Raw genomic sequence first — 22,619 nt, 5'->3', positions numbered from 1 at the left:
TTTAGAGGCCCCAAAACCGACAATTTTCCAAGGCCCTCTGTTGCGCCATGGGGTTTGGTTTTAAAAAAGTGTGAAATGATGGTAGTAATGTGACCTACAGGATGGTATAAATGAAGGGACACAGAGTGACTTGGTGTAACAGCATTACAGGGAATAAATTTCAGGTGAGTCATGGTTGGGTTAGTAGACTCATGTAACGATATGGCTTGTCTGCGTGGAGAAGGGCAAGTACATGCCAGAAATTGCTATCATATTGTACGGAGAAAGTTGCTGCCTTCCACTATGTTGTACTATGACAGCACCAAGAAACTTAGTTTCCTTTGTCCTAAATTGGCAATGCTGTTTAGACACCAGTTTGGTTTTATATGCCTCGCAATAGAACTATCACAGGAAGAGGTGCTTCGAGTATTCCATTAAAATCAACAGGAAACGAGAAACTATACTGTACAGTAATGCTTGCTGTTACAACAGATGGAAGAAGAATGCGCTCATGTGTTATTTTTAAAAGAAAAGGAATTAAATGCTGAAAGGCATTAAATTCCCTCGAGGCATACCATGTGCATGAGCAACCCAAGAGATGGATGGACATGAACTGGGCGAAGACAGTGTGGGACAGATAACTAAGAGCATTGTTGAAACAGCCAGCTATGCTTCTCTTGGATAGTTTCCAAACTCATTTTGTGACTGAAATGAATAATCTTCTTTGTGAAAGGAAGATACAGCACATGATTATTCCTGGTAGTTTGACATCCATTTTGTAGTCCCTAGACATGTGTGTCAATAAGCCATTTAAAGACCATCTGCATGGCTTTTTAACAAATGAATGATTAGAGGAAGTCAAGGAACTGATGGCTGGCAGCATGTTAAAATGGGTGTCATTGGAAGTCATGTGCTTATGGTTGATAAGAATTTGGGAACTTATTCCTCTCAAAACAGTGTTGAAAAGTTTCAAAAAGACAGGAATTTCCAATGCTCTGGATGGCAGCGAGGATAATATTTTGTGGCAGAACGGTAGCATTCGAGCGGCAGCGAGGGGAGCAGGTGAGACATAGATCCCTCAGACATTGATGACTGAATCTGGTAAGTTTCCACTATGATATACATTGTGCTTTTTCAAATTTTAACTGCAATGATCAAAGCACTTTTGACATCTTTCTAAAATGATTTTATTGATGAGAGATCTTATGATTCATGGGTTCTAGTGTTTCTATAAATAGTTATGTGGTTAATTAATTGAATAAGAAGAAAAAGAAGAATTGTACCAGTGGTACACTTTCCTGTTTGTACTGTGCGCCTTTTCTACTATGGCCATATCTGACAGCAACTCAGAACTTTTTGAACTGTTGGCAAAGATTTTCCGCCAATCATTAGATGGCTCTAACATAGGTTTTGGAATGAACTCTGGAGGGTCAAGCCCAAACTAAAATTGTGAGAAACTTTTACTGTTGAAGTCAGTCAACCTGTTGTTATGCTGATGTTATATTTTATGTCTCCAATGTTGTCTACTATACCCCCAACGTGTCCGTCCTTGCGGTGTAGGGGGCACCACGTCCGCCTGTCACCCGGAGGCCCAGGGTTTGATTCCAGGCTGGGTCAGGGTTTTTTAATTGTAATGATTAATATCCCTGGCCTGGGGACTGACTGTTTGTAACATCCTTAATCTTCCTTTTCTCACACACAACATTCCACACTACCGTCATTCCAATTACATGCAGGTTCGTACAATATGGTGCCAGTAGGGGCAAAAGATCCACATGGGTCGATGCCCCGAACAAATAGCATTTTTTTAAAAAATATACCCCTAACGTCTCCTCCCATTCTACCAGCCTATCAAAAGCTAGAAAGTTACATTTTTTCACCAACCATGGACCTGCTTTGTAACCTGTGGTCACCCAATCATATCCTTGAATTGTAAAGATCTAGACAGTTCTCCTTTCCTCCCTTTATAAGGGGAGCAATTTTTGGGCTCCTAGTTTTCTCTAGCTAATGGGGTACTGTGTGCATATCGAAGCAGGATTGAGAGATGCCCCATTGGGAGCTGATGAGGCAGGGGTCACGGCCTGAAGGAGGTCCCAAAACTGAAAGGTATGGCAGAATAAATACGTAAATAAGTGATTGTTTTGGCATGTGAACTGCGGGGAAGACTTCAGCGTTTTTTCATGTAGAATGTAATAGTTAGGCTTTTCATTTTCGAGTTATGTAGGACCTTCTGCACAGTCTTCGGACTTCGAATTGTATTCCCCACTGGGAAATTAATCAAATATAAGGGAGCACAAGTGGTTACTCTCGTAATTCTCCCATTCCATTCGATACAGGTGACAAAATTTTGTAACTGCTAAATTCTGAAATCTGTTCTCAGCCATAACTGTTCTTCCCTTTTTAATCACCCTGTACCATGGGATTAGCCCCTGTTTCTTTGGGCCTTAAGCACGCTTAGGTTTTCCTTCATGGTATTTGTCAGAGTGCTTGTTTTCCGCCTCCATTATTTTTCTTTGAGTCTGGCTGTTAGTAAAACTTCCCTTTCTCATTTTTAGTGTCTGCAGAGTATGGGCCATATGCATGTATTTGTTTGTTAAGGGTAACCTTGACTTTAAATAATTTGTGGTATTGCCCAACCTGGCCATGCTTGTTGGTATGTGTCACCGGGTGGTGACAGTTCAATTAAAAGTGTACAAAGAGACATGCTCTTTTTTTCCACTAATTCCATTTAAACAGTAGACAACTTTTGTAAATACAAATTTGTACTCTGCTGATTATACCAGTACAGAGCTAATATTCTCCTCTAGTCTATTAGAGAAGAGATGGGAATTCCTTCCCTGATGTTTGTACTTGTTTGAAGCTGTACATTTAATATTGTACTTGTTTAGTGTTTAGGAGCTCCCTTTCATGCATCCAGAGCTGACAAATTCCTGTTATAATGTTAACTATCATTTTGTTCAGCATCTATGCTCTTTGTTGATTGGTTAAAAATTATTTTAAAATCAATCTAAAAGGAAAGAAATAAAATTTCTCGAATCTTATTAGGGTAACTTGTACTCTAATTTGTTCACTGTCCAGCCATTCACCCCACATGCTTCCTTCCCTCTGCTGACCACGTAAATCCCTGTAACAATAATGTGTTTTTAAAAATTTTGTGTGTACTGTATTTTCAGTTTGGCTCAACTTCTTCTTCGCACAGTCTTCCCACCCTATTCTTTCTAAAAGAAATTAGGCAAAATACATGTGATGAATATGCAGCAAAATACAGTTCATAGACACTTTAGTGCCAAGGATTCTTTATTTTGAGTTTATCTTTTTCAGATATCTTCCTTTTATTAGTCTGGTGACCTTGATATTATCTATTTGTATTTAGAAACCTGGACAATGACTCAAGAGAGAATAGAGTACAGGCAGCTGAAATGAAATTCTTGAGGAGTATGGTACAGAAGACAAGGAGGGATAGAGTGAGAAATGAAGACATATGAAAAGAGCTAAATTTGCAAAAACTAGATGAGAAACTGGAACAGAACAGATTGAGGTGGTTTGGACATGTCACGCGAATGAATGAAGAAAGACCTAGGACCTAGAAAAGGTTTTCATTCCCTTCCTCGAAGGGGAGGGACCAAGACAAGCACTGGAAAGACGATGACAGGGAAGAGAGGACAAGGAAGAGCAAGATTACGATGGATGGACTCTGTGAAGAACAGCATAGGACAACAGAACCTGGACTGGAACATGATGTTGGATGAGGAATGGTCAAGAGACAGGACAAAATAGAGAGGAACCATATTTGCGCCCACCCAGTATCAGCTGGAAAAGGGGAAATGATGATGATGATGATGATGATGATGATGATGATGATGATCTATGTATTTTACAAAACTCAAGAGTCAACAAAACATCAAACTGCTGTGTAAATACAGCAACTTGAACTTCAGGATACTTTTGACAGAATAATGGAGTCATTTCAATTAAAACATTTGAAACTTTTAGAACAGTAGTTTGAAGACTGGCATAAACTCAAAAAGAGTGTCATATCTAGAATTGCAAGTTGTAAAAACATAAATCAAAATACTGATATTATAACTGGTGATTCAGATCTTACATTCATAATATTAACAAGTTTACTTCAGTAATTTATTGGTAGACTGTGCCTTTGTTAGATGAAACAGGAATGCAGCACACATAAAGCAAAGCAGAGAATAATACCTTACATCAGTAAACAACAGAGAAATACAACTTTAATAAGAATAACTTGTATATGCTATGAACAGACAAAATATTGCTATTCTTTTAAGTAGGGAAGAGTAAACAGAAAAAGCAGTTTACTTAAGCAAGAATGTGGCAATCATATACCTACAAGGCATGAAATAAAACATCTATTTTGGTAGTAATTTTCTTCAAAGGGAGAATTCTCACTTTCCACATACTTGTTTCAGTAAATCACTGTTATCTTTATATTGCCCCTTGTGAATTCTTGATAGTGTAATAATTATCATGCCTTTCAATACTAATCATAGTGGTTTTGACTTTAACATAAAATCTCTTATACCAACCAACCAACCAACCAACCAACCAACCAACCAACCAACCAACCAACCAACCAACCAACCAACCAACCAACCAACTCAATAATCAAAATACTAAGCAACAAACCAAATTCATTATTTCTGAACAATCACAGATGATTATTCAAGTAACTGTTAGACTTCCAACCATACATTGTTACAAATAAAAACATGCTGACCTGACCAGTGGTAGTCATATTTTCAACTATTAGGCCTACAAATTGACGGTTCAGAACAATACTATCGTAACAAGCATTTTTAAAATTTTATATGAAAGCAAATTAAAAGTTCCCGTGCATGCCAGAAATCACCATACAGACTTGTGGCTGTTAGGATTGTGCAGAATGCTGACAGGCATAAGTCTTCATGGTGATTTCTGGCATACACAGACAATATGCTTTACTGTAAAATTCAAAAAACGCTAGTTATGAAGGTATTGCTTTGAACTGTCGAAATATGCATGTCCACAAAAATATGCAATAAGAATGTAATATACTTCTCAGTTCTCTCTAACTTTCTGACTAAGGATAAACCATTGGCTACAAACAAACAATGTATTATACCATAACTACTGCAATGCAGAAAAATACAGTAAGAAAAAGGATAAGCCTTATCAAAAAAAGAAGTAGGGAACACATTGATCTGGATGAAAGAATACATAACCAACACCACCTGAAGAATACGGGTGGAGGAAAACACTTCAATGAGCATGCTCTGAACATACATCATTACCTGTCATCATGAGGAGGTGGCTCTTCGACTTTCACCTCCCGAGTGATGAGCATCATGGGATCCTCTCCCCTGATCGGCAACAAGCGGGGCGGCTGGCGCCCACCGGGCAACATGCCCGCCGGACTGACACCCACAAGCCCTGGTGGTGGGGCACCCATCCCCATGGGTGGTCCCAGGTGCTCTCCCCACTCCTCGGACCAGCCACCTCTTCTATCACCCCCAGGAGGCCAATCCCCAGGAGGGCCAGGGAAACAGTTCCATTCCTCCTCCATAGGAGGCATAGGATGTGGAAGAGGCAGGTTCACATCCTTCTCGTTCCACTCATTATGGCGTGGGCCTTCCCAATCAGGTGGGGGCCCTCTCCTGCATCGACCAGTTCAATAGCTTTACAATTCTAATAAAGAAACTTGCCTATGGAATTCTTGGGGAAATAGATGGGAAATCCAGGATTTTGGATGTCCTTTATGAAAACTGTAATTAGTCTGGAGCAAGGGACTTGTTGAATATGTTAGGAAGCAGTTAAGAATTCCAAAAGAAAGAATAATGATTGTGCTGGAATATGCTGTGATCGAAATCTCTTCTGTGATTACAAATAATAAAACAAATTTCAATATTTTTGGTTTCTAAGGCAATTCCAATATGAAAGGCCATAACCATGACCTAAGGAAACACAATAGCAACAAATAAACTAGTTTTCAACATTCTTCACAACTACAGAAAATAATAGATCTTCTGGTATAAACATCAAGGTAATGCTGGTGGCTTTTATGTGATCATCCTTGCTTTATTCACTATCACAACATTTTGTAGAAAAGGGAAATGATAATCATACTTTTATGTACATTTTCATTGTAGGCTGTTATGCCTATCAGCATTCAGTCTACAAGCCTTTGTAAAGTAACTAAGTACTTCCACAATCCTCTATTTGCAATTAGCTCTGTGCCCCCATTTAGTTCCACAACTCTGATCATTAAATCAATAAAAACTGAGACTTGCAATCGTAACTTCGTATCTTCCTCAACTCTTTTACTCTCCATGCTTGATAAATAACTAAAGAATTAAATTTTGCATAATTTTTACATCATTACCAGTAAAGCAGCAGAAGCAGCTGCAACTAAATCTTGACAATTTCTCGTCTATGTTCTGCACTTAATAAAGTCAATTAAGTGTTTATTTGGCCTGGCCAAGATTTGAGACTGATCAGTCGAATGAGATAGAGATAATCTGGCTTGATTTGGATACTGAAGTAGTTGGTAGACAACAGAAGTGGACACACTTCATCTAAACACCACAGTTACTACCAAAGAACGTCACACCACCACGCCAACCAATATGTAGGTGAAGGAACTGCGTTACAATTGCCATAGACATAGAGTGGTTTTATATATCTAATAAGAGATTTGTTCACACAAAAAAGCATTTTGTTTGTACTTCACAAAAATTCTCAACATTTCACAATTCATTTCAGGCTACATACACCTAATTTTTATATCCATCAACCATTCAATTCTCTCTTCTAATCATTTAAGGTCTTAAGATAACCAATTATTAAAACATTAGGTAATAAGTTGAATCCTCTTGAGACAACCCCAGTTCAATAAGGTTTTGGTAAAGCTGATGGCTGCCCTCTGCAATACTAACTTTACAATGTCAAAATATACTTATCTTTAATATCTCCTCATGCAAACGTTGTAGTAATTTCAATTCACAACTGCATGCACATCAAATTAGGCTTTCAACTATTAGGCTGTTTTGAGCCCATATAGTACATACCATAGAGGTGTTAAGTAGAGAGAGAAACGTGCCCAACAAACACCAGCAGTACTTGAACCCACAACCTTTTGCTATTGCAGCTGTTCCATATTCTGTTCCATTTTGTTTCAACAAACACCATTCTGAGTATATATCATTTCAAATGCCTGGATTCTGATGCTATCCTATGTTCTGGGTTTGAGAGAAAGAGAATGGCATATTGGCAGTGTATCAAAATGTAGAGATTGTTCCTATCCTTTTGTTTCTTCATTTTGTCCTTGTCAACACTTTCTGTAGTTCCCTCTTCACATACTGACCTGTCATTCTGTTTGTCCTATTATGTGCTTTCATTTATGTTCTTCTCTTCCTATTTATGACTTGATTTGTAACATTAGTCTACTTCCTAACAAGTAATAATAATAATAATAACTTAAATGTTTCCACCTTTTCAATACAATATATTCACAAGATTACAAAATTATACGGTACTAGTTTCGACCCATCTAGGGGTCATCATCAGCCGTATTGGAGCAAAGATGGGTCGAAACTAGTACCGTATTATTTTGTAATCTTGTGAATATATTGTATTGAAAAGGTGGAAACATTTAAGTTATTATTATTATTACTTATATATTGTTCAATACGGACCAAAAACATGAAATTCATACTTCCTAACAGTCAGATAAATATCAGATGGCTTAATGTGATATACACTGAGTGGCCAAAAATTATGGGAAGACACTGAATGTGATGTTTCTCTTCCACGAGCCCTTAAAATGGCAGCAATATGGTGAGGCATCGACTCTACAAAGTGTTGGAATAGTTCTGGAGGAATCTGGACCCACACATCTTGCACTGCTATCCACAATTGGTCTTGCGTAGTTGGTGCAGGGTTCATAGAGCGTACACCAGCATCGACAGCATTCCATAAATGCTCGTTTGGATTAAGATCAGGGGATCTGGAGGGCCAATCCATGGTCATAACTTCACTGGAGTGCTCCTCCAACCACCTATGTGCCACCGCAGAGCGGTGACATGACGCATTGTCCTGTTGAAGCATGGCATCTCTATCACAATACCCAGTACTCTAGGGCCAGAATGGGATGCAGATGATCTGAAAGAATGTCCACATAACGTGCATCTGTCAACGCTCCCTGCAGCCGGACAATGGGACCTAATTACGACCATGTGAAAGCAGCCCAGATCAGAACTGAGCCACCTCCCACCTGGATACAACATTGTTGACACGCACGATCCACAGCTTCATGAAGCATACACCACACTCTCACACACCCATCAGCTCGATATAACTCAACCTGGGATTCACTGAACTATACCACATCCCGCCACTGTTCTGTGGTCCATTGCCGATGTTTGCGGGCCCTTTTACGTCGTTGAGCTCTGTGTCGAGGTGTCAGCAAAGGGACACGCGTTGGTCGTAAGCTGGTGAAGCCTATGCGGTACAGTTGCCTTCTTACAGTCCTGGTAGAAATGGGTTTCTGATTCCCAACATTCAACTGGGCGGTGATCTGACTCGCAGTATCCCGTCGAATGCCCAGTATCTGCGAAGGCAACTTGATGTTGCTCATTAAACACCTATGGTCTTCCCATGCGGTGGTTTATGTGGGTGGTAACATTCTCTCGATACTGTTGACCTCAGAAACCCAAATTTGCATGTAATCTCCGCAATGCTATGACCCATGCACTGTGCAGCGATGATCACCGCACGTTCAAAGTTGGTTAACTCGCGACGCACTGTCATCTTCACGACACTGGTATCTGTGACAGACTGCTCAGCTACACCGCAGCTAGCCACAATACTCTGGGGTTATACACGGCACATTTTCTAATGGGACACCTCTTCCCGTGACTCTTGTCTTTGTCTTGTATTTTTTTTCTGGACAAGGTACATTTCAAGTACTAATGATGTCCTATCTTTGAGTATGGAAGCACACAGACAGAAATGAAATTAAGGAGTAGCAAAGCTAACACAGTGTGCTCACAGGGATTTTTGTGAGAAGGAAGCGAGTTCACAGACCTATACATTGCTCTGTTTTAATGACCACTTTGCTGAATGGGATATTTAGGACATAAGCCTGAGGAAAAAGACATGAAAGAAAGGACAACAATTGCTAAGGCAAAGAGGTGGTAAAAATGAACACGTTACATGAAGTTGAGTGGGTGAACTGGTATCAGTGGTGGGATTTTAGATGTAGGGGTAGGAGGGAGGGGGCAGGGTAGGTTACATTGAGGACTAATGTACTTTGCATAAGAAGCAACAAGAAATCTATGAATATGAATAGATGGATTATTTACTTTTCTAGTATTAATTAAAGCTCACATTTAATTTCTGTTTATATCAGGTAAAACCAATGGTATTATCCTTATTTAAAATCAGTGATTAGACAAGAAACATACAACTATAAATAAACAACTAAAAACAATGAATACTAACACATTTTTCAAACATCAACTTTCTATGGTTTTAAAATCTCATGGATTCAAAGTACTTGATTCTCTTCTAACATTTAATAGGTAACATGGGTAACTTCACTATGTGCTATTAAACTATTCATGCAATGCAAAATCAGTGATTGCAAGGAATGTGATGAAGATAATAGCAATGCATCCATTGGTGATAAAGGAGACAAATTGGGATATCAGGTGTAGATAAATGGATATGGACTCTCATTAATGCAGAAGCTCCTGACATCTGTGGAATTGCAGTAGCATTCAATAAACGTGGAAACAAAGCTGACAATGAAGGTGAATTATTAAAAACACCAGTGAGCTCCTATGGGGATGCCAATCCCTTCAAAAGTAGTAAACTTTTCATAATGTGTGTGGTGAAATAATGACCAAATTATTGTAATTTGAAGGTATAGTTTATGCCTTGGAAACAGGCAAGAATAAATAGATCAAGAATAGTGGTAACAATTTTTTTTTTTTTTTTTTTTTTTTTTTTTTTTGAAGCAATAACAACCATATGCAAAGTTTACTGTTTGATTTGGTACAGGATACAGACTTTAGAGTGTAATTTCATATTATCCAAATCTGGTATACATTGAAAATAAAAGAAAACAATATGCTTTTTATACATAGACATGTTCTGATGATATTCTCATGGCTCTCCCATTGTTATTAGATTTCAGAGAGAGGTGAGAGAGTCTGAATTTATTTCACGGGTGTTTCTCATGGCAACGATGGGATAGGAAAGTGCTAGGAGTGGGAAGGAAGCATCCATGGCCTTAATTAAGGTACAGCCCCAGCATTTGCCTGGTGTGAAAATGGGAAACCATGTAAAACTATCTTCAGGGTTGCTGACAATGGGATTCAAATCCACTATATCCCAAATGCAAGCTCACAGTTGCATGCCCCTAACCACACTGCCAACTTGCTCGGTGTTTCTTACTATTCCAGACGCCAACTGTACATAGCAGTCACACTTTAACATTGTCGACACTGACAGAACTCAGCCAGGATCGAACCCACTATCTTGAGAACACAAGGATTAAGACAACTGTCTACGCTGCTGAGGTCATCCTATGAAGTTCTCTTTCAGTTAATTTAAGGTATTAGAATTTTTCTTTATTAAGACCCTTGGAAAGTGATAAAATTTTAATATGTGTAATTAAATTAACTTTAGATGTTTGGGATAGTTACCATAGATAATCCCGAATACCACCCGCACTTTTATCCCCAAAATATTGGTTCTAAATCTTGGGTGCGGGTCGTATTCAAGCCGTTCATTCTCATAAATATTTACTACATTTACGTGTAGTATTGAAATAGATTTGAATATGGTTACAGTATTCAATATACCACATGTAAAAGGGTATTCAGGTCTTATTGTGTTTTAGTTGCGTTCTAGAAAACAAGATTGATTTTTTCTCAATACGGTTACAGTGGCATGTAAACGCGAAATGTAAGGTAATGAAATACGGCAAAACAACGAATATGGGTAAATATGCTGTAAATATGAAAGCTGCTGCTGCGGATGCTCTATTGTCATTTATTTCACAAGTGTGCGCGAATGGCTGATCTCGCGGGATATCGTACTTTGCGAGAGTTGAGACTGTTGGTTACGGAAGTCTACCTCGCTCACATTCGAGTTCCGTATCTGTCCCGTGAAAGTGCTGTCACGATAGTAAGCGATGGATTCAAAACAGCGTCTGCGGTCATTTACTGTACGTGAGAAACTTAAAGTTCTAAGCGAAGCTGAAATATACGGAAATCGCACCGTTAGCGGAAGAAGAAGGAAAAACTTCTAAAAAGTAACAGCGATCGCAGAGCATTCCGCGGGCGGTATGCAGTGTTTCTGGAAATTGAAGAACGACTCCACAAATCTGTGATAGAAAAACATGAGTTAGGATATGGTGTTTCTAATGAAATGTGTCAATTGAAAGCACTAGAGATCTCAAAAGAACTCAAAACACAGGGTTTTACTGCAAGCCGCGGATGGATCCGAAACTTTTATCGGAGAAAGGGATTATGCATTCGGAGGCGTACGTCTACTTCACAACGTCTCCCTGGGGCGTATGAAGAAAAATTAACGACCTTTTAGCGTTACATTATTCATCTGAGGAAGCAAAATTCTTATTTGCTGTCACAAATTGGGAATGCTGACCAGACACCTGTCTATTTTGAAATGCTGTTGGAGAATACAATGGATACGAAGGGTTCTAAAAGTGTAACCATCAGAACAGGTGGTAACGAAAAGCAACGACGCACGGTAATGTTGTGCGTATTAGCAGATGGAACCAAACTCCCTCCATATGTGGTTCTGAAAAGGAAAACACATCCGAAAGGAAACTTGCCGTCCGGTATTATTGTTAGAACACATGAGTCCGGCTGGATAGACACTGCGTTAGTTGAGGACTGGGTGAAGTGCGTTTGGCAATGTCGCCCAGGAGCTTTGTCACAAAAACGAAACATGCATGTGTTGGACAGTTACCGAGGACATACAACTGACGCCATAAAAGATATGATGAGGAAAGGAAAAACCAATCTTGCGATAATTCTCAGAGGACTCACTTCTATTCCACAGCCGTTGGATGTGTGCGTGAACCGGCCTTTCAAAACTGCAATGAAACAGTTGTACACCGAATAGATGTCTGATGGTTCACACGTGTTAACACCAACCAGACGAGTGAAGAGCCCTGAAGTGGGACTAATATGCAGCTGGATCAAGACCGCATGGGTGCGCATTCCCAACGATCTAGTGTCCAAAAGCTTTAAGAAATGTAGAATTTCAAATTCAGTGGACGGTAGTGAGGACGACTATTTGTGGAAAGATGCCAGCGACGAAAGTTTCTATGGTGAAACTTCAGATGACGACTGTGAATTGTGAATAATGTGAGTATTGGACCGATAGAAAGTTAAATAGGTATGTAAGTTATTTTATTTTTTATTTTTTTTCCGTATTTTGCCGTCTCAAATTTAGGGTGTGGGTCTTATTCGGTGGCAGGTGGTATTTGGGATTATGCGGTAAGTTAATACCGTATTTTGTTGCATAATTAATGCCCTTGCACAATTTACGCATCCCAATATTTTCGGGCCCAAAGTGGAGAAAAAAAGGTTCATGTTTTTTCTAAATATACAATTACATTTTATATTTATACATTTTTTTCAATTTAGTGAGCTTAGCAGCTGATGTGGATTTGGACCAGTTTTACAACCAGAAGCCCTTTGTATGTGCTAACTATAGGATTATTTATGTTATATATTTCTGTTATTGATGGCAGTGCAGCCTGTTGTACAGTATGTAAATGAAGAGAAGTGTAATAAGATGCACATAAATACTCTGTCCCTCGGCTAGAGGAATTAACTGTACGTAATTGAAAATTTGGACTAGCCAGGAATCGAACCTAGGGTCCTCTGAATGGAAGGCCAGTATACTGACCATTCAGCCAAGAAGCTGGACTATATTTTTACATTCATTTTGTGAGTTTCCTCCACAGATAGAAGTACGATTTTTTTAAAATGTGAGATTGTTATTTGCAGTGCACTTTGGCAGCAACATGTCTACCTTAACCGTGTTATGGGTTTAAATTATGAATTTTGTTTACATGATTTGATAAAGTAGTCAACTATCTTTATAAATACTTATTTGTTGTTGATTTGATCACCAGTCCACAGACTGCTTTGATGCAGTTTCCAGGCCACTATATCCTGTGCTAACCTTTGATTTCTAAGTAAAAACTACATCTTACATCTGCTCTAATCTGTTTGTCATATTCATGCCTTGGTCTACCGCTGCCGTTTTTACTGCCTACACTTCCCTTAAAAACCAACTGAACAAATTCTGGCTGGGTTTCATAAGACGCGTCCTATCATTCTATCTCTTCTTCTGGTCAAATTTCACAATATTGTCCTCCTCTTACCAATTTGGTTTAGTGTTTTTGGAGACCCAAGGATGGGAAAGTGCTAGGAATAGGAAGGTAGCAGACATGGCCTTAATTAAGGTAAGGCTCAGCATTTGCCTAGTGTGAAAATGTGAAACCACAGAAAAACATCTTCAGGGTTGCTGACACTGGAATTCAAACTCACCATCTCCCAAATGCATGCTTACAGCTACGCGACACTAACCACATGACCAACTTGTTTGGTTGATTCAGTATCTCTTCAGTTGTGATTTAATCTACCCAACTCACATTTGTAACTGTACAGAATCTTAACCCCATGTGAAGAAATCAATTTTGTAATTACGGTATCATTCACACCCGCATTATAGGTTTATGTATTTATTAATATATTATAAGCATTATTTATTTAATTGTAAGAACACCATGTAAAATTGGTGACATTCTGTGGCACCAAAAGTAGGGAATCTTTACTAGTCAAGAGAGCTAAATATAAAGAAAGTTGGGTAAGAGGTTGGTTTGTCCAACAAGACGTGGATCACCCAACAGTTTTTAGGGAGTCAGTACACCAATGTTTAGTGTCAGTATTTTGAAAATGGTATGCCACATGCAACGAGAATGCAATGTAGTGATTAGTTCGCAGGGAGAAAAATGCAAGAGTAGGTGATGACGGCTGGTGGGACAACCATGTGACTGGAAAATTTTTATTTAATGGCTAGTTCGCCGGGAGTGCAAGTGTCTTCACTGGGACATCTGATTGACTTTGGTGTAACTGCGACATCTACAAAATTGTGCTGTGAAGTGTTAAGCTAGTTACCTTCATAATGTGATTATGCATTTACCATGGTCTCCAACCATGAAGTTGAATTCAAGTTAGTGTTTGCTACGTGATTGTCAAATCCAGCGAAGCATGAAGGTATCTAACCTCAACTTCGAGTGGAGTATGTAAAAGCACACTCATTACTTTGGGGATATGTTGCGAGCTTCAGACTGCCCGGAGAAGTGTGAATTCAAAACATGTTAGTAGGACTGATATTTACAATTGTTCCATCAAGTGGTCATGGTTGTATATATGAGGGTAATCACAAAAATAAGGTCTCCTATTTTTTTATAAATACAGAACTCTGTTCGTGTGGCTGTTGGTCACAATATTGTGAAGGGTGTTTCCCGCGCTCGCATATAAACATATGCATGCCACGCTGAGGCACTCAGTCTTGGCTTGACAGCCGTTGAGAATGGAACTCCCGTAGGATGTTACCACCAAATACGAAGTGCGCGCAGTTATTCGGTTTTTGAACGCGAAAGGTACTGAACCAACTGAAATCCATCGCCAATTGACGGAAGTGTATGGTGAGTCTTGCATGGATGTCAAAAATGTTCGTAAGTGGTGTAGAGAGTTTGCAGCCGGTCAGACTGAAATTCACAACGAACGAGCAAAGGAACAGGAGACCGTCAATTTCCGTCGAGACAGTCGTGAAGGTTGAGCAAATCATGCGTGAAGATCGGCGGATCACCCTGGATGATCTCTGCACTTTGGTTCCCGAGGTTTCCCGAAGTGCCGCTCACAACTTCCTGAACAGCATGGCGGGGAGCTGGTATGACATGAGCATACAAAAACTGCCACAGCGTCTACAAAAGTACATCGACCAAAATGGTGATTATGTAGAAAAATAGTTAAATGTTCAAGTTGTAAAATGATGTAAACCATTGTAGAAATAAACAGATTTATGTATTTATAAAAAAATACGAGGAGTTCATATAACCATTGGAAGATTAACATTATCAACGTCCTGATTATCATTTTCATGGCAGGGTATTATTCCTGTGTGCTGTAGCAGGTTATGTGGCACACATACTCCTCCATTAGGGAATCATGGAAATAAAGGAAGAAGTAAAATAAGGAAATGGAGAATAGAAAAGGAGAATCATTACCTGGTTGGATGACAGGATGGAAGATAAGGAAATGTGCCCAGGAAGGATGGAAGGTCAGGACAGCTCAGACGTTCTCGCTGCCTAAACCGCCGCCGCTTACTGTTTCAAGAGATAGAGGTTCACGTCAACCTAGTTAGGAAGGAGCAGTGCATACAGAACACAGTTCATCAGTTCCTGTACTTTCTTAATTAAAGCAGAATGGTGCTTACCTTCCTCCTCTGCCATCCCACTCTCGCCGGCTATCGGAATAATCTCGTGTCTCCCAGTCTCGGCCTTTAATGGATGGTCCAGGTGGTCTTGTTTCCTCGTAGCCTCCACCTCTCCTCCGGTCAGGATCACGTGGGTCACGGTCACGTTCATGTATTTCACGTGGATCCCTATCCCGGTCACGATCACGGGGATCTCTTTCTCGTCCATCCCATGGATCTCGTGATCTTATTGGCTCTAAACTATTCCGGCCTTCTCGACGTCTAAGGACAAACAAGATAAAGTTATTATGATAAAAAGTATCAAACCAAAATAGCAATTTACAAGACGGAAGAACGAAGAAAACAATAGGAATTTTAGAAATCATTAACAACACAATATCAACTTCAATACTAAAACTCTAACAAGAATTTCCATTATAATCTTAAAAATAAAACATAAGTAGAAAACAGAGATGAAATCATAGATTATCCTACAAGAGAGTGTGTTGGACTGAAAGAAGTTCAAAACAGCTGTTAATGGATATGAAGAAGTGTGACCAAGTGAGTCCGCCATGTGGCTATGGTCATGGAGCTGTGAGCTTGCATTCAGGGGATGGTGGGTTTGAATCCCACCGTCAGAAGTCCTGAAGATGGTTTTCCATGGTTTCCCATTTTCACATCAGGCAAATGATGGAGTTCTTGTCCACAATTTCAAATAGTTCTTCGATGTTTTCATACATCACTTCTACATCATCATTCTTACTGTTGGTAGTGGTAAAATACACTAGTATTAAGACCAAGCCTACTGTTCTGGCTTTTACTTTCATAATTATGATTCTGTCATTAATATGATGTGTTCCCAACACTGTGGACCTATTTACCTGTCAATATGATTGCCATTCCACTAATTCCGGTTCTATTGTTGCCACTATGAATTATTCTAAAAGTCCTCAGACCTCAAGTCATCTTGTCTCACATACACCCAGGACATCTAATCTGTTCATCATCATTGAATTCTTTTAGTTCCTCCAAACTTCCCAGTTTGAGTAATGTTTTTACATTCCATGTGTCAATAAAGAATTTATTATTTTCCTTGCGAGGATTTTGTGGGACGACAACTGGAGAGGCCTAACTGTTGTTCCCACTCCTGCCGGATCTTGGCTTCCGATTTCCATGATCAGTAGAATTCTAATCCGCAATCCACATGGACATTAAAAGAGCAGTTTAAATAGACATTGATTCTAGCATGTTAGACTAATTTCCACAGAAAAGAATTTGGTCACTTAATCATTATCAAAGATGCTTCATTACGTTGACGGTGATCCGAGGTCAAATTTCACATAATTAATACCTATAACTAATACAATCTTAGGAAAGTGCTCTTAACACAAGTACCTGCAGGAAATTCACCGAATGTTCAAAGTATAAATCATATGATAAAGATGTTGATTCCCATTGCGAACCTGAAATACTTGTTCCGAATGAGTAGCCTACGCAGTGGCCTCCACAGTATGCACTAGCCATGCATCGTGGTAGGTGTGCTATTTACCAACTGATGAGCCTAACTTAGCACACTGGGGTGAAATGCTGGCAGCCAGGAATGAGTTAGCTGGAAAATTTATAATGTCAATAACAGACCAACTATATAACTATATTTGGTGGTATAAATCATATATGATCCTTATGTATCTGATACAAACACAAAACTATTTCAACTGTTTCATACCAGTCAAAAAATGAATCAATACGACTACTACAAATATAGAACAGAGAATATATGAACAGAGAAGTAAGAAGAATTTAGGCTAAGCAATTTAAGTTGAATGATTTTCAAATATATCCGTGTTGTAACGTAATAAGCTGATCTCGAATAGGTTAGCAAATTTAGTCACCAATAATTTTACTCAATGTTAACTAAGTATATTGTTTTGAATAGCACACTCACACATATTTCTCTGATAAAAGAGATCAGAATGGCAAATTATAAAAGGCAGAAATGATAACATGAAGAGACTGAAAAAAGATGTCAGGAAGATAAACAATGAAGTCCATAGCAACCAATACATATCACATAAATCATTCCTAAAACAAGATAAGTACAATGAACAACAAAATAACACACTTTACATCATAAAAACATACAAAAGTTTTATTACTACTATAAAGGCAATATTGTTTGTTTCATGCAGAAGAACCATAATAAAGATCATTTACATATAAACATCAGACAGTCTTCTTGATCATCGCTGCCATGTAAGAGACAGATTGACAAGACACATTCTGAGACATCCAGGACTTGTTCATTTGGTTTTGAAAGAAAGCACAGGGGATAAGAATTTAGGGGACATCAATATGTGAATATGATAAACGATTACAGCAGAATATATGGATTTAGTAGTTATGTAAAAATAAAGATATAATATGATGAGGACGATCTAAAGAGTGATGATTTAATAGGTCTTATGGCAATGATGGGATAGGAAAGGGCTAGGAGTGGGAAGGAAGCGGCCGTGACTTTCATTAAGGTACAGCTGTGGCATTTGTCTGGTGTGAAAATGGGAAACCATGGAAAACCATATTTGGGACTTCAGACAGTGGGGTTCGAATCCACTATCTCCTGAATGCAAGCTCAGAGCTGCACACCCCTAACTGCACGGCCAACTCACTTGGTAGGAAATAATGTTAACAGGAGATACGAATAAAGAGGATATGCATATAATAGATGTTGATGAAAAAGAGAACTTCTGGGAAAGATTTTGGTGGTTATTACAGAACAGCAAAACTAAAAGTAGATAAGATTATTCAACTGCAGTATAGAAGTGAAAGGAGAATAGAAAGAACAGTTTGTTTGTGGAAGATCAACACCTGTGGAGTACATTTATATTACGAGATAAAATACGGAAAATTATTGGAAGCAGGAAAAGACATGATGATAACATTAGTTCAGGAAAATCTATGATAGTGTCCCATGAGCAATAACTAGATACAATTTGGTAATGAAAGATATACTAAAAAAAAAAAAAAAAAACCATTAAATTAGAAAAAGACACTGGTCTTAATTAGGGTACAGTCACAACATATGCTTGGTGTGAATGGAAAATCATGGAAAACTATCTTCTGGGTTGTCAAAGGTGGGATCCAAACTCACCATCTCCCAAATGCAAACTCACAGCTATGCACCCCCAACCGCATGGCCAATTTGCTCAGTTTTTTAATTTCAAGGCAATAAACAAATTTTTTGCATGCTTTTTGTGTACTGTAACAGTAAGAAGTGCATCTGAAATAACCTCCATCTTGTACATATGAAGAAATGTAACAATATGTGCTTGGAATGCTGCACGAGCATTTTCTATGTAGCCGCAGTATAATATATACAGGGTAATTACAAATGATTATTCATCAGGATTTGATGTCTTATGGCTTCAAATAGGCCTATATAATGCCCACCTGTTTTTACAAATAATCTATCGAAAGAGCATATTTTAAAGTTTTGTTTATGCCATTGCAGGTTTCATTGTGATTCTCAGGTGGCAGGGTGACAATAGTTTTCAAAATGGTGACTAATCAACAGAAAGCATTTTATGCATTGCAATATGAGAAGACTAAATCAGTCAGTACTGTGCAGCATGCCTTACACAGACAGTACAGCATACAGCCACCAACCCACCAAAGAATTCTGTGGTGGTATCAACAGTTCAAGGACACAGGTTGCCCCTGTAAAGGAAAAAAGCTCCGGACAACCAGGTATTTCAGTCAAAAAAATGGAGAGCATCCGAGAGGCATTCCTTCATAGCCCAAAGAAATCAACATGTCGTGCAAGTCGCGAACTCCGCATTCCACAGTTAACTGTGTGGATGATTCTGTGTAAGCTATTACGCCAGAAACCGTATCGCCTAGAGCTGCTGCAATGTTTTACGGCCAAACGACTGACAAGAATTTTGTGAACATTTCTAGGAAGCAATGGAAGATGATGAATTTGCATCCCAAGTTGTGTTCGGTGACGAGGCGACGTTCCACCTAAACAAAAAAGTTAATCATCACCATGTCCACATATGGGGCTTGGTAAATCCCCATGTTACAGTGGAGAATGGAGGAGATTCTCCAGAGGTGAATGTCTTCTGTGCTGTTTCATGTAACAAAATTTACGGGCCCTACTTTTTCCCTGGGAAACAACGTACCAACACATGTTGCAGACTGTTGTTTCCAAAACGAATATATGATAACCCAAACTTCATATTCCAACTAGACAGAGCTCTGCCTTATTGGCATACAGATGTCTTGATTAATAAATTTCATGATGTTCCGTATTGATATCTATAGTATGTCATAGAAAGAAAGAGATCCACCTTATCAATACTAAATTTATTAATGTTTTTAAAACAGGACCGGTTTCGACTTTTCACAAGTCATCCTCAGCTGTGATATACATACACATTAGAATACATGTTTTAACAGTTGTATCTTACAAATAAATATGTCATATTTGATAGACATTAGGTAGTATGTCTAGAAGTGAAATTCTGCTTCTTACGTCTAAGTTTAGAGGATCAAGAATATATTAAAAAGATATCTATCTTTAACACATTAAAAGAATTACAACACATGATAAAATTTGTTGTTTACACCTGACCTTGAATATAGCATTAACGTTGTGCTTATGCAGTATAAGCACATGCAGCTACATTTAAGCATATTTAGTCGACTAAAAACAACGCAATATGAAAGTCTTTTTAAAGAACTTTTACTGGTAAAACTTGAACGTTAATGCTATATTCAAGGTGTTACGACCGTTCTACGACATCTTACCTTCAGCCATCTGTTGCATTCTACTGATCGCTCGCCCAGCTGTTTACTGACTGGCTTGTTCTCCGGCACTGCTCTTCCTGCCTGGCTGTGACGTCACACCTACGTGATCTTCGTCGAGTAACTTCTCGAATCTCTTCACTTCGTATATAAGCAAGCCATTCCTTCGTTTCGACGGTCAGACATTTAGTGCATATTAACTCAAGTGGAGAGAGCGAACTGTTCGCTGGCGGCTGGCCCGTAGCGATGTTTTATTTCCGTTTAATTTGTGAATAGCTGCATCGTGCTTCAACAGACTGGGTGAGCAAAATTTTATAAGTTGTTGTGGTCCTTCATTCTTTTAATCAAGAACTGAACTCTGAATGATTGATCATTTTGTGGCTTCTCGCTCTCCATTGTAAAAAAGTCCTTCTGACCGAAAATCTCAATCAATTTCATAACTTTAAAAGACTAATTGTGCTTGGACGAATGATAGAAGTGCTGCCACCTTTTGGACATTTTCTACAGGTCCGAGTGGTTGCTTACATCATCGAAGTAGTAGTGTTTAAGCAGTCTGGAAGGATTTCCCCCCCCCCCCCCCCCCTCCTTTCTTTCCTTTCGTATCCACTCTCTCCCCCTTTTCTTTCCTTTATTCCGATATTGAGTAATGTAATTCTCTTTCCTCCCGATGTGTTTTAGCTCTCTTTCCCTCTTTGAGGTTTCAAATAAAGATTGTAAGAGTAGCCTTTAATTGGTATGGTGAAGCGTACTAATCCCCCCTTTTTATTGGATGTCGTGTAATCTATTAGGTACTAATTGTGTTTTCTCTTTTGAATGCAGGTCTTCAGCTTTAGCTGAATATTATAACTGGTATCCCCAAGAATTCTTAATCATTATTTGTCTCGATTGTATTCTGGTCGTCAAGTGGGCTGAGCCCTAATCATATGTTTGTATTTCCTATCCTTCAACTGATTTATATATTACCTGTTCTAGTCATTTATGCTTAAAATATAGCTTGTTTTAAATTGATTCTTCACTCTTGTATTTGGTTCGATGTATGTATCCTCTGTCCTCTCACTCCTTGCTTATTCTTTTTTTTTTTAAACTCGGTACCTACTACGGACAGCCCTCTCGGTTAGCCCGCTAAGCTTCCGCTGCCTCTATCGATTGGATAAAGCTAAGCCCGATATACTAATTTCTCTTGGTGTCGTTCCTGTTTACTGAGGTGTCGGGCATATGCCTTTCAGTGGTTTAGCAAGTTTCCACCAGTGAAATAATATTTGCGTTACAAATTAAATAATTTTTAATATATTCTTGATCCTCTAAACTTAACACGTAAGAAGCAGAATTTCACTTCTAGACATACTACCTAATGTCTATCAAATACAACATATTTATTTGTAAGATACAACTGTTAAAACATGTATTCTAATGTGTATGTATATGACAGCTGAGGATGACTTGTGAAAAGTCGAAACCGGTCCTGTTTTAAAAACATTAATAAATTTAGTATTGATAAGATGTCTGTCGCCATATGAATGAGAAACATCCAAACCGGTGGATTGGGCGAGATGCTCCGGATGGTTTGAATATCTTCAGGTGCCCCCAAGGTATCTTGACCTTATAATTTGTAATTTTTACCTTTGGGGATACATGAAAGACATTGTTTACGTACCACCTTTGCCGACAACACTGGCTGAACTCCAGGATCGTATCACTGCTGCACTGGTGAACAATGACAAGGACATGCTCAAATGTGTATGGGTCGAACTTGCCTATCGCACAGATGTTTGTCGTGTAACACAAGGAGGACACATAGAACATTTCTAATAATATGTAAGAAACTTAAAAATGTGCTTTTTTAATATACAATGATACATTCACTATTTGCTATTTCACTATGCAATGTAAGTGAACGCTTTAGATTTTTTCAAAATAATTTCCACTTCTACATACGTCAAAACCAGTCACTGAACCAACTCTGCAATTTCTTCGGTTACATTTTCACACTCTTGATCCCACGCTGCCAGAAGCTCCTCATCGGATGCAAAATGCCGCCTTTTCAGCTTCATCTTCACTTCTGGGAAGAGTGTGAAGTCACATGAGGCAAGATCAGGACTGTATGGAGGGCGATCAAGCACAATGAACCCTGATCTGGCAAGAAAATCCATTGTTACATTAGCACGATGTGCTGGAGCATTGTCATGATGCAAGAGCCAACTGTTGAGCCGTGACCTTGGATGGAGCTGCTTGAGAGCCTGGATGACTTGAGGGAGACAAGTCTCACTGTACTACTTCGCAGTAACTGTCCTTTATGTTTCTAG

At 38.9% G+C, this 22,619-nt stretch overlaps 1 protein-coding gene across 4 annotated transcripts in view; it reads right to left on the bottom strand.

Moving 5' to 3' along the window:
- LOC136857668 (zinc finger CCCH domain-containing protein 13) overlaps positions 1 to 22,619 on the bottom strand; it is a 214,556-nt gene that overhangs the window by 73,394 nt on the left and 118,543 nt on the right. For 3 of the 4 annotated variants that reach the window (XM_067136501.2, XM_067136503.2, XM_067136502.2), the window contains exons 12-13: positions 15,535 to 15,795; positions 5,280 to 5,642 (exon numbers count right to left, since the gene is read on the bottom strand). In XM_067136501.2, coding sequence (XP_066992602.2) covers positions 5,280 to 5,642; positions 15,535 to 15,795 — 624 coding nt within the window. The remainder of the gene's footprint in view (positions 1 to 5,279; positions 5,643 to 15,534; positions 15,796 to 22,619) is intronic. The other variant, XM_067136504.2, reaches the window with a different exon arrangement.

The sequence above is a fragment of the Anabrus simplex genome, chromosome 1 (genome assembly GCF_040414725.1).
Source record: "Anabrus simplex isolate iqAnaSimp1 chromosome 1, ASM4041472v1, whole genome shotgun sequence".
NCBI classification, from domain to species: domain Eukaryota; kingdom Metazoa; phylum Arthropoda; class Insecta; order Orthoptera; family Tettigoniidae; genus Anabrus; species Anabrus simplex.
The sequence above is the reverse complement of the archived record's forward strand: the minus strand, read 5'-3'. Positions and strand labels throughout refer to the sequence as shown.